The 15,000-nt window shown below is 50.1% G+C and overlaps 1 protein-coding gene across 1 annotated transcript in view; it reads left to right on the forward strand.

Annotated features, from left to right (window-relative positions):
* Nucleotides 1-15,000, forward strand: part of LOC308150380 (AT-rich interactive domain-containing protein 1B-like) — a gene marked incomplete at both ends in the record, with an annotated part of 130,674 nt that overhangs the window by 63,483 nt on the left and 52,191 nt on the right. The window contains one exon of the mRNA XM_080523220.1: nt 9,765-10,038. Within this exon, the coding sequence (XP_080379346.1) occupies nt 9,765-10,038 (274 nt within the window). The remainder of the gene's footprint in view (nt 1-9,764; nt 10,039-15,000) is intronic.

The raw sequence follows: 15,000 nt of genomic DNA on the forward strand, positions 1-15,000 counted from the left end.
CCTCGCCCTCTTACTTCGAATTCAAATTGACAAAACCGCATATTAGAGGAAACGTTATAGGCCTATAAGTAGTCGGGTTCTGATGGCAGTTTAGGTCGGAGATGCCGACTGGAGTCTCCCTTCACACATGTTGAGATGGGGGGATGAGGAGAACTTGGACCCTGACCGTAGGGAAGAACGAGTGTCATGCTAGGAGAGAGAGAGAGAGAGAGAGAGAGAGAGAGAGAGAGAGAGAGAGAGAGAGAGAGAGAGAGAGAGAGAGAGATTTATGAACTCTGATGATGAGTTTCAGGAAGAACGGGCAGAGTACATAAAGAGAGAGAGAGCTGGTCCAGAGAGAGGGGGAGACAGATACAAGGTAGGGGGGACGCTGGGTAAGACTGGAGCTGGAGAGGTGGCTCAGGGAGCCACAGGGAGGGAGGGAGGGAGAGAGGGAGAGGAGGAGGGATGATGACAGGAGACAGGAGACTAGGCCAGAGAGAGTTAGCACAGGACTGCATTAGTGCGGCTTTAGTAGGTTGGACTGTCTCTCCTCTCTCCTCACCACCCCCCTACCCCCCAACCCCCACCCCCCGATGGCCCTGTCGGTGTGCCAGGGCGGGTGATTACCCGCGCTCTCCCCCAATTATGTGCTGATTATTCCGCCGCGCTCTAATTGACTGGGGAGATATGCAAATGGCTGTCATTTGGGATGATAAAGGATGCGAGCAGGATGCCCTGCATTATTTAGCCGCGGCGGTGTGCGGCGTGAAGGATGTGGCGTCTGCTTTAATTGCTGAGGAGAGAGAGGTTAAGCTGAACGAGCAGCTGAATTAGAAATGAGGAATTTGGCGTTTATTTCTTTCTTTATTTTCCTCTTCTTTCTCTTTTTTTTTTTCCTCTCTCTCTCTCCGCCCTTCGCATTCAGTTCTCTCTGGGGGTGAGAGGAGGGAGGAGAGTGGAGGGAGGAGGGTGGAGGGTTGAGTTGGGGAGGGGGGAGGGGGGGCGGGGGGGGGGGGGGGGGAGTAAAGGAGGAGGGTGGCATGCCGGAATGCCATAAATAAAAACATTAGCAGATCCAATAAGTGCAGAACAAATAGGTGCGTGGGGGGGAGAGGGAGGGGGGAGGGGGGTGGAGGGAGGGTGGAGTGTGAGTGGTCTGCTTATGCACTAAAACAGTTAAGAACCGTTGCCAGCTAATGAAAAAACGTTTCAACAGCTCAGACAATAACGGGCTGGCCTGTCTCCTCTCCTGAAGCCTGGGTCTTTAAATGGAAAGACTCATACATTTAAATCCAAACTGTTTAGTGGAATACAAATTACCTAGCCCCTGGTAGGAGAGGGGGAGAGTGTGTGTGTGTGTGTGTGTGTGTGTGTGTGTGTGTGTGAGTGTGTGTGTGGGGCGGGGGGGGGGGGGGGGGGCTATGGCAGTGCAGTGGCTTCGACCTCAATCTAGGGTACAAAGAGGTCTATCCTCAGCATTTATTCACCGATTTAAAGGTTGAGCGCTGGAAAGCTTTGCCGCTGGTTTATTGTGGTCATTGTTCTGCCCAACAATGAGGCGGCGTTAAGTGAATAGGGTTGCGAGTGCCCAGCGCTCCTCCTGCGCCGGGCCCGGCTTTTGCCGTATTATCGGAGGGGAATCGGGAGTGAAACTCCACACTAATCCCCCTCGTTTGGAGACAAGCAGCCACCAGATTTGGGGCCGTCTTTAAAGGCTTAGGGGGTAATAGGGCTTCAAACGGCCCACTCCCATCCAGTCCTCTCTCCATATCTCCACATTAACGGGGCTTAGAGAGGGAAAGTTATCACTCGGAGCGAGCTACTGCCACACAAATAACGTTAATGCGCTCGTTTTAGCGGTTAGCTCATTTTTAGCGTTAGCGCTTCCAGGGCACTGGGAACGAGGGCAGTTGGTTAAGTGTCTGGTGACCTCATACACTAGCGGACTCTTCCAAGACTCTGAATATCTGAATGGGGAATCTTTTCCTCCCCCTGTCTGGTGCTGGTGTCGAAATACAAGACTTGTTTTTCCTTTTGTTATGATGCCGGCAGTATTATCCAGAGACTCGTCTCTGCTTTTTTGTGCAGCCAGCGTAGCAGAATAGAAAAAAGCACAATTGCTCGCTGGCGCTTCTACGTGTCTCTCTCTCTCTCTCTCTCTCTCTCTCTCTCTCTCTCTCTCTCTCTCTCTCTCTCTCTCTCTCTCTCTCTCTCTTTCTCTCTCTCTCTCTCTCTCTCTCTCTCTCTCTCTCTCCCCCTCTACTTTACAAGGCCCTGAACAGTTTGTTCTTCTTCCGCTCAGGCTTTTGTCTGAGACAACAAAGAGAATGTTTTTTTATTTATTTATTTTTTAAATAACAATACTCGCTTGAACAAAAAATGTAATGAGCAGATAGGAACAGGAGTGTCTGTCTGTCCTGCTGCTGGGATATGAAGCTGCACATTAAGACAACAGCGTTTCTCTCCCTCGTATCCCGGGTTGATTCTGTGTTATTGCCCTGGCATGCCGTCCCAGAAAACCCCCATCAGTGGAAGGAGAGGAGAGGATGAGTGCAGGCCCCCGAGCCCCCGAGCCTGCTTGGGTGGTCGCCATGGAGCCCGGCCAGCTCCCCAGAAGAGGTTTGGCGGTGTGAGTCTGATTTCCTATCAACCCCCGCGACACAAAGCAACAGGCACACACGGGGGAGACCCTGAGCAGACCGGGTGGGGGGGGGGGGGGGGGGGGGGGGGGGGAGCAGAGACATGAGGAGACGTCAGGAGACGTCATGAAAGTGGTTGTTGTCTGCGAGGCCAAAAGTGATTTCCTCTGGTTAGGAAAGAGAGGGTCATGGGGGAGACGCCGGATCACCTCTCCGCTGAGCAGAGAGCTGAGGGTGTGGACTGGTGTGCCAACGTGTCTGAGAGGCTGGTGGAGAAGCCTGCCAGGCAATGCCCAGGTGGGGGCCTGTGGCGTGCCAAATGAGTCCCGTCAGTCAACATCGAGAGCCCCCCCCCCCCCACCCCCACCCTTCCTCCGTAGCCTACTTTGAGCTCCTCCACAATCTGACACTCCTGACGCTCCTCCAAAGCTGGAACACTCATCGAGGGAAATCAGACGTACAGACATCCGCTCGGCGGAGAGATACAGTCGGAGTCTGTCGACGTGTCGGCGCCGCTCTGCTCCGCACAGGAGCGCATTTCTTCAAACGAAGTGCCGTGTGCTCATCATCGTTGTCATCATCATCATCATCATCATGACCATGGCCATGGCCATCATCATCAACATCATCGTTACCTTCAGTCTCTCTCTTGTGAATACAAACACAGACGTCGCCTTTCCTCAGCTGATAGTCCCAGCCTATGCATATGACTAGTGTCTATATTAGCTAGTACTTGTATGGAGTGAGTCTCTCCCTCTCTCTCTCTCTCTCTCTCCCCCCCCCCGCCTCTCTCTCTCTCTCTGTGTGTCTAAGCCCCATATTTAATAGCACCTTGTGAAGGGAATTACAGTATGCAGCTCTACATGGGGTATTCCATTAGTAGTCGCTTCTCTGCCGAGGCCTATTCAGAATAATTTGCATGGCATTTCATTTGGAATTCAAGGGTTTTTTGGGGGGGAGGGCAGAAAAACATCTTAAGTGTAATAGCATTTCCACTTAATTTGCAGCGCTCCGTAAGGGAGAGTTAGCACAGCGGTCGAGATGGAGACATGAGGATCACTGTGGCCACGAGGAGGGTCCGCCATGAGTAGGGTCCCCCCTGTTGGGCAGACAACAGTCCACTACTACCCTTAGTTACAGTTACCACCTTTTTATTTAACCCGAGAGGAGGGAAAACATTTTGAATTAAAAGGACTGTTCTTGAGTCCGCAAAAGTCATTTTTAGATACCAGTGGGTGCAATGACCAAGGCTTTTTCGAGCAATGTGAGTCATTTGTGTGTTGGGTTTACGAAGTGGGTTTTAGTTTAGTTGTTTTTTTGTTTTTTTCTCCTTCGTCAGAATTCAAACAGAGGGGTCCTGGGGTGGTCCGGCGCGTCTACGGTGCGCATGTACGCCTGTGATCGGTGTGGGTTTGAATCCGGGGCCTGTGCCCTGCTGACATCCCCTCTCCTCCTCACGCTGCTGTGTTTCTCCACTGTCTCTGTCCAATGAGAACTGAATATCCAAGAAAAAAGCTTTCGAAAAAAGAAGAATTCACCCAGACAGACAGACAGATAGGCACGCGCACACGCACACACACACTCGCATGCACACACGCGCACACACACACTCACACACACACACACACACACACACACACACACACACACAGCCACGACCACACACCCCTACCCCACCAGCCTCCCCCTCCACCATGCGGCTCTGCCAGTCAGAGTAGGCTGAGTCAGCGGTTCTGTCTCTGCGTGGGGGCGGGCGGTGCTAGCCAGAGTGGCAGGGGGTGGCTGGTGGCTAGGCCCTCCTAGGGAGAGGTGACATTCTGGACAGCACAGCCCGCGGGGGCGCTAACAAGAGAGCGGATCCAGCACCAACTCTCTCACACTCAGCCCTGTAAGCACGATCCCCAGCCCCAGCCCTGGCCCCCCAGCCTGGGCCCTAGCTACAGCCCTGTCCCAGCCCTGTCCCCAGCACAAGACACAGCACAAGACACAGCACAAGACACAGGCCCTGTCCCCAGCACAAGACACAGCCCTGTCCCAGCCCTGGCCCAGCCCTGGCCCCCCAGCCCTGTCCCCAGCGTCAGCCTCAGCACCAGCCCACGTGTCTCTCCCCGTGGACCAGAGGAAGCTGTGGTCAGTCCCTCCTCCCTGTCTAGACGGTGTGACAGAGGGTGACAGAGGGTGACAGAGGGTGACCAGGCTTGGTCACAGCCCTCTCTGCTGCTCCCAGCAGGCCTCCTTAACTCACATCTGAGCCTGCCAGAGTCACCGACCCCGCCTCACTATGTGACAGTGGACTACAGGATTTGTCCAATTCTGTCAGGGAGGGTGTGTGTGTGTGTGTGTGTGTGTGTGTGTGTGTGTGTGTGTGTGTGTGTGTGTGCGTGTATGTGTGTATGTGCGTATGTGCGTGTGTGTGTGTGTGTGTGTGTGTGTGTGTGTGCTTGCATGTGTGTGTGTGTGTCTCAGCTGTGCCCTCAGTGCTCAAGCAAGTCTCAGGTTGACATTCCGACAGCCTCTGTAGCTGTCAGAAAGAGGGAGAGACAGAGAGAGAGACAGAGGGAGGGAGGGAGGGAGGAAGGAAGGGAGGGAGAGGTGAAGGGTCACAAATGACTGCCTCTCAAATGTTGTGTGAAATGTGTAGATACGAGGCCATTATGTGTGTGTATGGGGGGGGGTCCGGGCATCTCAAAGTAAGTGCTTATTATCACCTCAATATTTTTCATATTATGACAATTACATGCTTCAGAAGCGAATTAAGTGATACAAGACGCCAACTGGGAGTAGTTGACAGCTATTTGGAGACTGAATGCACAGAGCAATTTGCAACGGAGAGGCAAACAAATTGGATTTGGGCCACTTTGGAATGGGCCCCAGCTCGTTTGGGTGTTTGGATGGGCTTGGCTGGCACTTCTTACTGAGGTAAACAATGCTTTCCAGAGAGAAGCTAGCCTGGCTAGCCCGCGAGCTAGCTAGCGAGCTAGCTCTCAGCTCTAGGGTCCTCAACCATTGTCTGTCCATCTGTTGGATTCTCAAGGAATACAAAGACCCATTTCTTGGTTTTCCTCCTCGTCAGGTGAGGTCAAGCGTGGCTTTGAATTCACAATCGTTAATTACTAGAATCCTCCAAAATGTATTTTGGGCTCTCTGGCCCGGCGGTGAGGTGAATTGTTGTGGTGAATCTAATTGTTCCCAGGCGTTCAGATGTGTATCGCCGGCCCACGGAGGGGGGGGGGAACATCAGGCTCCTGTCACGTACCGTAGCCTTCCTCGGTTTGTTTGAAAAGCCGTCGCCATGGTTACCGTGTTTGCCGGTCCCTCGTCGTGTCAAATGGCACACACACACACACCCACACCCACACCCATACACCTACGCTGACCTGTGACATCGTCCGCCCCCCCCCCCCATCCCCCCCAGCTCGAAATAACAGCAGGGGCGGTCGTTGGAGACATCACGTGCGGCGCCATCACCCGGCCTCAGAATAACCCGGCGATCCGATTGGTTGAGACAGCGGGTGGCACCAACTGTGGGGGGGAGGCGAGGGGGTGGGGGGGGGGGGTGGGGGGCTGTCTGCTCTGCCGAGCACGGCCAGATGATGCCATGTGACAGACAGGCAGGTTGGTAGAGCGGGTGGACGGGTGGACGGGCGACCGTGTGGGCGGCGAGATGGAAAAGCAAAGCAGGTGTGCGCCACACAAAAACAAGGCACATGATTGGCTGTGTGTGTGAGTGTGAGTGTGGTGATCCAGCAGGGTGATTATGGAGGACCAAGTCTGTCAAAATTAACAATAAATATATATATATAAATAAATGAATGTATAAATACATAAATGAATGAATACACACAGTATAAGGAAATACATTTCTATATTTATTTATTCTTTTACGCATTCATTCTTTGTTTTCCACATTCTTTTCCACATTCATTCTTTCTTTTCCACATTCTTTTCCACATTCATTCTTTCTTTTCCACATTCTTTTCCACATTCATTCTTTCTTTTCCACATTCATTCTTTCATTCTTTCCCCGAACCAATGAAAATGCGTAGAGTGCGCCCAAGATACGCCCCTATATTTGCATACACATCTGACAATGACAAAGACAAACTATTCCATGTGAATACAACATTGTCTTTCTCTTTATCAGAGAAACCACGCGCGGTATCAACGCGCGGTATCAACCAATGAAAATGCGTAGGGGCGTGGACAACATGCAAGATACGCCCCTATATTTGCATACAGATCTGATAAAGTGGAAAAGAAAGAATAAATGTGGAAAAGAAAGAATGAATGTGGAAAAGAAAGAATGAATGTGGAAAACAGAATTAATATGGAAAACAAAGAATGAATGTGGAAAACAAAGAATGAATGTGTAAAAGAATAAATACATATAGAAATGTATTTCCTTATTACTGTGTGTATTCATTAATTTATGTATTCATACATTCATTTATTTATTTATATATTTATTGTTAATTTTGACAGACTTGGTCCTCCATAGGTGATGGCTGCTCATTTCTAAAACAATGGCTGTGTTCGGAATGGTATACTAGCATACTGCATACTAGCATACTCAATGAGTATATACTGCATACTGCCTACTAAATTCATAATAGGTATGCGAAAACCAGCTGACCATTTACACAGTATGCCTACTGCCTCCCAGAATGCATTTCGCCAGGAGCGGCGAATTTAAACCTCCATTTTAAACCTCCATTAGCTAAAAGATGTAATTTTGGCTTTACAAGTGTTAACATGTAATTTTATGAAGTTTTAATATGTTTTCAGGCGAGAAGGTGACCACATATATTCCCAAAATGTGTCCAGTTTACCAAAATAACCCGTTTATATATCTGATCTGACAGTTTTTGGCGTCTTCTGTTCGCTAGCTGCGTTCGTAAATTTGGCCTGGAAATCTGATCAGCACTCATGGAATGCCTCTTGTCCAATCAAATTACCTGGTCCCTTTATGACGTTGCACCCAGTGTGCGCTCGGGCGCTCTCAGAGCGATTTTACGAACGCACCCTACGTTGCTTACCTTCACTTACGGAGTTCAACAGAAATATCGTAACATAATTACAACACATTGTAAAATGATTTGGGGGGCCAATATCTTTAGCTAGCTCAAGTAACTAGCTTACTATATTGTTGTCTTAACAGTTGGTAAAATAACATGATTAAAATAAATATATATGAGCAATAACATATCGTGGGCAAGCACTACAACCAACTTGTCCGTCTGAAGCTACAAGACTGCCGTCTGAGGCACAAACATGTACATTTCAAGCCTGCAAACTGTGACACTTTAAATAACGTGAAACAATACTATTGTGCAATATGACAACCCTAGTCGTCTATCTGTACAGTATAGTACAGTGGATTGTGTACATAGCCTTTATTTATGTAAACCAGCTCCTTCCCTTCTTGTGATTTTTTTTTAAAAAGTTTTTTTTTATTTTTTCCTAAAACCAGGGGAGCCACCCCTCCTAAATTTCGTTGTTTGGTACCTGTACTGTAGCAATGACAATAAAGTCCATTCATTCATTCATTCATTCAATACTGGGATCATTCGTGATTGGGCTACATCAGTCAAATACTAGGTGAACATGTGTGTAAGACACAAATAAACTTGGATTTCATGCATTTCAAGTGGCATATTTGTAATCATGACAATGAGGTCATGTCTAAGAATGCATTTCACCATGTTAATTCCCAGTATAGTGTAAATACCACCGCTCATCCGTGATCAGACTTAGCTGGGGTGCTGCAGCTGAAGAGTATCAAATAGAGTGCACAAAAGCAGCATCTGCACACTCAAATCTGTGGAAAAAAACGATGTTTATTGCAAGCTTTCGGTTCCCAGGCTATCGGACGATGTAAACAACAGCTGTATGATGGGTTTGTATGACGCCGTTTGACGAGGCTGAAAGCGCACAGGGTTGCCAGATGGGATTGACAATTTACAGCCTAAACTTTCTATAACCTCAAAATCAAGTAGCCCATTCGGCGGTAACCCGCCCCATCTGGCAACCCTGGACGCAACCCTGCAACCCTGGACGCGAAATGCATTTTGGGAAACAGTACCCGAGTAGTGTCCATCGTAACAAACTTCAATTTTCCCGGAAGTAATTGCTCGCATACTATATTTCTCGCATACTCAAATCTCGCATACTGTACAGTGTGAACGCACTACATACTCAAAATCTACGTCATATCTAGTATGAGTAGTATGCTAGTATGCTATTCCGAACACAGCCAATGTTATCCATAAGTCCAAAAATGTGCTGCTCGGTATAGCAGCTGCATCATCTGGTGTGTGGTGGCTGTTTCCCAGAATGCCGCAGGGGGTCGGGGTGGCCTCCCTCAACTCCACAGCAGATGTACGGGAGCACCATGGTGATGTGTGTGGAGGAGGCAACCGTCACAGAACACCTGGCCAGATTACCTCCTCCTCTATTCTCCCCCCTCTCTCTCTCCCCCTCTCTCTCTCTCTCTTCACAACCCTTTTTTACGAGAAGGGAGAGTATGCCCTATATGTCTGCTCTTTCACAAGGGATTCCCTGGCATGTGTTCAGACGGGAGAATACCCCTAGCCAGTCAATAACCAAACCCCCCTCTCCCCCCTCTCTCTCTCTCCCCACAGGGGGATGTCTGTAATATGAGCTCACCCCTGCCTTGAATAAAGGTCTATTTACAATTCAGCCAGAACAGGCACTCTCAGCAGGCTGTGGTTTTGTCATACAGGTTCATTTACAGAATAAATCCATCTCAATAAGACTGAATAATATTCACAAAGACTCAATAACACTCAGTAAACTCAATAAGCTCAGTAAGGGGTGAATATGGGTTTTATGTCAGATAACAGATTCTTTTTGGGGATCCAGGATCAGATCTCCCAGGCAGATGTTCAGTATTGTAGGCGGTAATCAGCCAGCTGGATCTGACCCTGGATATCTGGACAAAAATGCATTAAAAAAAAATCATAAAAACCCCCCCACAAAAAATCATCACTGCATCAAATGTAATCTGCCCACTATTTCATGTACAGTAGGAAGTCCACTCCTACTTTCTCATGATCTGATCTTACATACTCACTCACCATCTCTCTCTCCCTCTCTCCCTCTCTCTCTCCCTCCCTGATCCAGGACCTGTCTGGCTCCATAGATGACCTCCCCACGGGGACAGAAGCGGGCCTCAGCTCGGCCGTCAGCGCCGCCGGTTCCACCAGCAGCCAGGGTGAGCAGAGTAACCCGGCCCGATCGCCCTTCTCCCCCCACGCCTCGCCCCACCTCCCGGGCCAGCGCAGCGGACCCTCCCCCTCCCCCGTGGGCTCCCCAGCGGGCTCCAACCAGTCCCAGTCTCGATCCGGACCCGGGTCGGGCCCCATCTCCCCTGCCAGCGGGCCGGCCACAGCACCAGGTAAAGACTTTCCCGATCGCCCCATAGCAGCTGGTTCTGTTCATGGTACCTGCGTTGTCACATGGTAATGACTCACGCCACAACACCATGACCATGTGCTTTTTGAGGGACTCAAATGTTTTGCAGAGAAAGTCGGTTATATACGAAAATGGACTTGACCCCAAAAAACGCTATACCTGATTGTTTGTGGTAGTCGCTAATCACCGTCTCTGATTTGGAGGTCTTGTTCACATTGTTGTGTTAGCAGGTATTGATCAGTGGGACAATGTTGACAACTCATTGGTCTCTGGGTCCCTTTTTAATCAGTGTGGAAGATTGTCATCTGTTTGCATTCCGAAGAACATTCTAGATACATCGATTGAGACGGATTGCAGGGACGTAAACAGTATGAACCGCTCTGCGATGGACCGATTTGACTATTATTTTGAGCATGGGTAATGCCTCCCTGAATACCCAAATAAGACAATAGCCTGTCTGTTAGAGAGCTGTCTCTCTCCCGTCCCTCGGGGGACGGCCTGGACGTTTAGACAAACGGAGGAGCGTAATGAAGGAGAGAGAGAAGGAGGGTGACACGGGGGGGGGGGACTGACAGACGCGGGATCCGCCTGCCCTCCCGTCGCCTCCCGCCCCGCTCCCCCTGATTGAAGGGCTGACCACCGCGCGTCAGCGTCTCTCAGGCCTGCCACTCACCCTGACGAGGCGGGACAAATGCTTGAGTGAGCTCCTGTGGGGGTTTTCGTGGTTGTTGTTGTTCTTGTCGTTGTTGTTGTTGTTGTTGGAAAAAAATAAATCCTTCTCCTGGGGCGGACAGACGAACGGATGGCGTGCAGGGGGAGTGATTGACGCTAATGAAAAGCCAGGACAACGACGCATCCGGAATGCCCGTTACCGGGAACGGCGGCAGCTGAAAAAATCCGAAGCAAACCGCTGAGATGGGTTTGGCGAAAACCGGTCGGACGGTTGTGATTAATAGAGTATCTAAAAATATTCCCGTGGCAAATAAATCCTCATAAAAGATGATCCTAGAAGGAACATCTGGCCAGGCTTTTCTTGCCGTAGACAATCAGCTGTAATAACAAAGTGTGACAGCAGGTCTGGGAGGCAGGGACACACAGACAGGCAGGGACACACAGACACGTGATGGTGTTACTGTCCTCTCCCTGTCACTCACCCGTACTGGGGAGGTGTGTATGTATCTCTAATGGAGGGCTTTAGAAAAACTTCAGGGTAAGTTTCACAAGTGTGTCTAGTGTTTTTCATGAGGTAGGTGTGCTGTACTGTGTGTGTGTGTGTGTGTGTGTGTGTGTGTGTGTGTGTGTGTGTGAATTAGGCTGTGTATGTTAGTATAGTGTGTGTGTGTGTGTGTGTGTGTGTGTGTGTGTGTGTATAGCCTCTGTCCAGACATTGGACTTTGGTATCAGTGACCCAGGTGTGTTGGCACGGTAACCCTGTGACGCCGGTCAGGTCTTCTGAGCCACACACACAGCGGTCCTGACCGTGCCGTGACCGTGACCGTGACCGGGCCCTCAGGCGGTGGCTGTCAGGCCGCGACTCGGTAACGGGAGCAGCGTGTCACACGGCTGAGTGCGCGCGGGACACCTGTCACCATGACAACGGCCAGAGGAGAGCAATTCCACAGTGTCCACCTTTCACCTGGCTGTCACATAGATGCTCACACACACACACACACACACACACACACACACACACACACACACACACTGATGAATACACACACACACACACACACACAAACACACACACACACACACACTCAGACAAACACACACACTCACATAGATGCTCTCACACACTTAAACACACACACACTGATGAATTCACACACACACACACACACACACACTGATTATTACACACACACTCAGATGAACACACACACACACAATCACAGACAAACACACAAACACACACAATCACAGACAAACACACAAACACAGGACGCGTGTGTGTGTGTGTGTGTGTGTGTGTGTGTCTGAATTTGTGTGTGTGTGTGTGTGTGTGTGTGTGTGTTCGTCTGAGTGTGTGAAGACTTAGAGAAGTTCAGGCCTCCAGACAGACTAGACCAGGGGTGCTCATTACGTCGATCGCGATCGACCGGTCGATCGCGAAGGTAGTGTGGGTAGATCACACGACATTGAAAAAAAAAAAAGAAAAAAAAAAAGTTTAAAAAAAAAACATTTATATATATTTTTTAGAAAAGTAGCCGGGGACGCCTCCCGTCTGGACCACACAGGAGAGGGCATCACTCAGCCCCGCGCCGCCTCACAACACACACACACACACACACACACAGACAAGCACACACACACACACACACACACACAGACAGACAGACAGACACAAGCACACACACATGCACACACAGACAGACAGACAGACAGACACACACACACACAGACAGACAGACACACACAGACAGACAGACGGACACACACACACACTCCGCCGCCCGGAGACGTCGATGGCACCTGGCTTGGCACTGGCCAGTCTGGTGTAAACCACTCAGAGCTCCTGAGTTAATGTTAATGTTAATGGACTACCAGTGTGAATATTTGTTATATAGTTTAATAAATCTCTTCTTTGATTTTGAAACAGTGTAGCGTGGCCTTAATTTGTTATTATTACAGTACATTTTTGTGTTCGCAGCAATGGCAATATGTTTTATTTGGTTGGTAGATCTTGTTGAGCTGGTAATTTGAAAAGTAGCTCACAAGCCTAAAAAGTGTGAGCACCCCTGGACTAGACTGTGATGTATCTCAGGACAGTAGAATGCCCCCGGGTCCCCCTGGTGTATATCGCTCCTCATTTCTCCTCCTCTCCTCCTCCTCTCCTCTCCTCCTTCTCCCTCCCCTGCACTGCCATTTCTCAGTCTCCATGAAGCAAATCGAATACACTGTAACATTATCCGGGTTCGCCTGGCATTTGGATTTTCTCCGAGCCAAGAGGCACGGGGGGGCAAATAGATTTTCCTGTTGCGCTAGATTTGTGACAGTCAAGCAGAAATCACATTGCTCAGCCTTCAGTGTCTCTAAACCAATTCGGAGTAAGCCAGCGTTTCTTTTACTTTTTTTTTCTTCTTCTTCTTCTTCTTTTTCCCCCTGGCTTCAGGGAGATACAGAGCAGGCATTACTCACTCTCTCTCTCTCTCTCTCTCTCTCTCTCTCTCTCTCTCTCTCTCTCTCTCCCTCTCTCATATCCGGATGTGATGGGATTCCATCATTCGCTCTGAGTGCTGACGTGCACTCTCAGCCGCTGAACCATCCCCCCCCCCCCCCCCCCGTATATCTGTCTGCTGATCTCTGATGCTACATGTCCATCGCCATGGTGATGTCCCCCCCCCCCCCCCCCGTGTGTGATCGGTGTGTCCTTTGAACCCGTCATTGGTGTGGTGCATAGTTGGCCTCCATTAGTTTTACACTTGCGTGTGTGTGTGTGTACATGCATGCGTGCTTGCGCACGTGGGTGTGTGTGTGTGTGTGTGTGTGTGTGTGTGTGTGTTTGTGTGTGTGTAAATGTGTGTGTGTACAAGTGTGCGTGCATCCGTATGTGTGTCTGTGTGTGTGTGTGTGTGTGTGTGTGTGTGTGTGTGTGTGCGTGCATCTGTGTGTGTGTATGTGTGTGTATGTGTGTGTGTGTGTGTGTGTGTGTGTGTGTCTACTCTGGGCCAGTGTTGTCCTTCTGCTAATCAACTCAGACCATGCACGTCCACACTCCCCCCATGGAACAGCTCTCTCTCTCTTCAGCTGCCGGGAGAACCAGATTACAGAACCTTGTCTCTTCACTTTCACTCTTTACTCTCCAAGGTCCATCAAGGTCCATTTAGCATCGCCACTGATTCCGCCCCCCCTCCCTTCTCCCCCCTCCTCCCCTGCCTTATTTTCTTCTAAAGAGGTGATTTAAGCTTTCTGACGAGGGCTCGGAGGCTCTAAGCTGTTTATCTGCTCTCGCCCCCTTGAAGTGCTTCCAGGGCTGGGAAAGGTCAGGGTGGGGCGGGGGAGCCAGGGCAGATGGAGAGAACGGAGGGAGAGAGAGAGAGAGAGAGAGAGAGAGAGAGAGAGAGAGAGAGAGAGAGAGAGAGAGAGAGAGAGAGAGAGAGAGAGAGGAGGTTGAGGAGTGCAAGCAGGCCAGTGGTGTCTGGCAACGGTTGGCCTCTGGGATCCCTTCTTCCATCCCTTCTTCCATCCCTTCTTCCGCCTCTCCGTTTCTCTGTACTGTAATAACTCGTAAATCATACTCACTTTATATCATACTCACGTTATAGTAGGGACTGTTTAGGCTGTGTGTGTGTGTGTGTGTGTGTGTGTACGTGCGTGCGTGTGCATGTGTGCGTGTGTGTCTACAGAGAAACACATTATGGTAATGAAGATCTTAAAGCGTAAACACTCTGTTGATAGACCCTGACCCATGGGGTCCCCCCCCTCTGGTCTTCTTACCCGCGGGGTCAAAGGTCAAACACACGGCGGACATCTCTGTCGGCAGAACAGACGGGAGACGCTGAACCGATGGGAGTTTGCGGCCACGGGGCGTCCGTTCCGCCTCCGACGCGGATTTAGGAGACGCGCTCTGCTGTTCCTATTGCGATCGCTCCGAGGAGGAAGAAGAAAACACCAAACACGACGGCTGCAAAAGCAGGGTCATCAGAGAGGCTACAGGGACGCGTGGGAGATGAGGAAGTGAGACCTGGTGTCTGTTTCTCTGTGTTTCTGACGGTCGTGCTGTCTGTCGGGGGGGGGGGGGGGGGGGGAGTCCCACTGTGGCCCAGTGTTAGATAGTTAGTTGTGGCACTGTTCAGTGTTTTGGGGGTTTTTTCTGTCCCACCACTCCCTCAGTGGCTGTGTGTGTAGAACACCGCCTCTGGCTATGCTTCTCTCCCTCTCTATCTCCTCCTCTCTCTCTCTCCTCCTCTCCGTGTCCCTCTCGCTCTCCTTCAACTCTCTCTCC

The sequence above is a fragment of the Nansenia antarctica genome (genome assembly GCF_963989245.1).
Source record: "Nansenia antarctica genome assembly, chromosome: 1".
NCBI lineage: Eukaryota > Metazoa > Chordata > Actinopteri > Argentiniformes > Microstomatidae > Nansenia > Nansenia antarctica.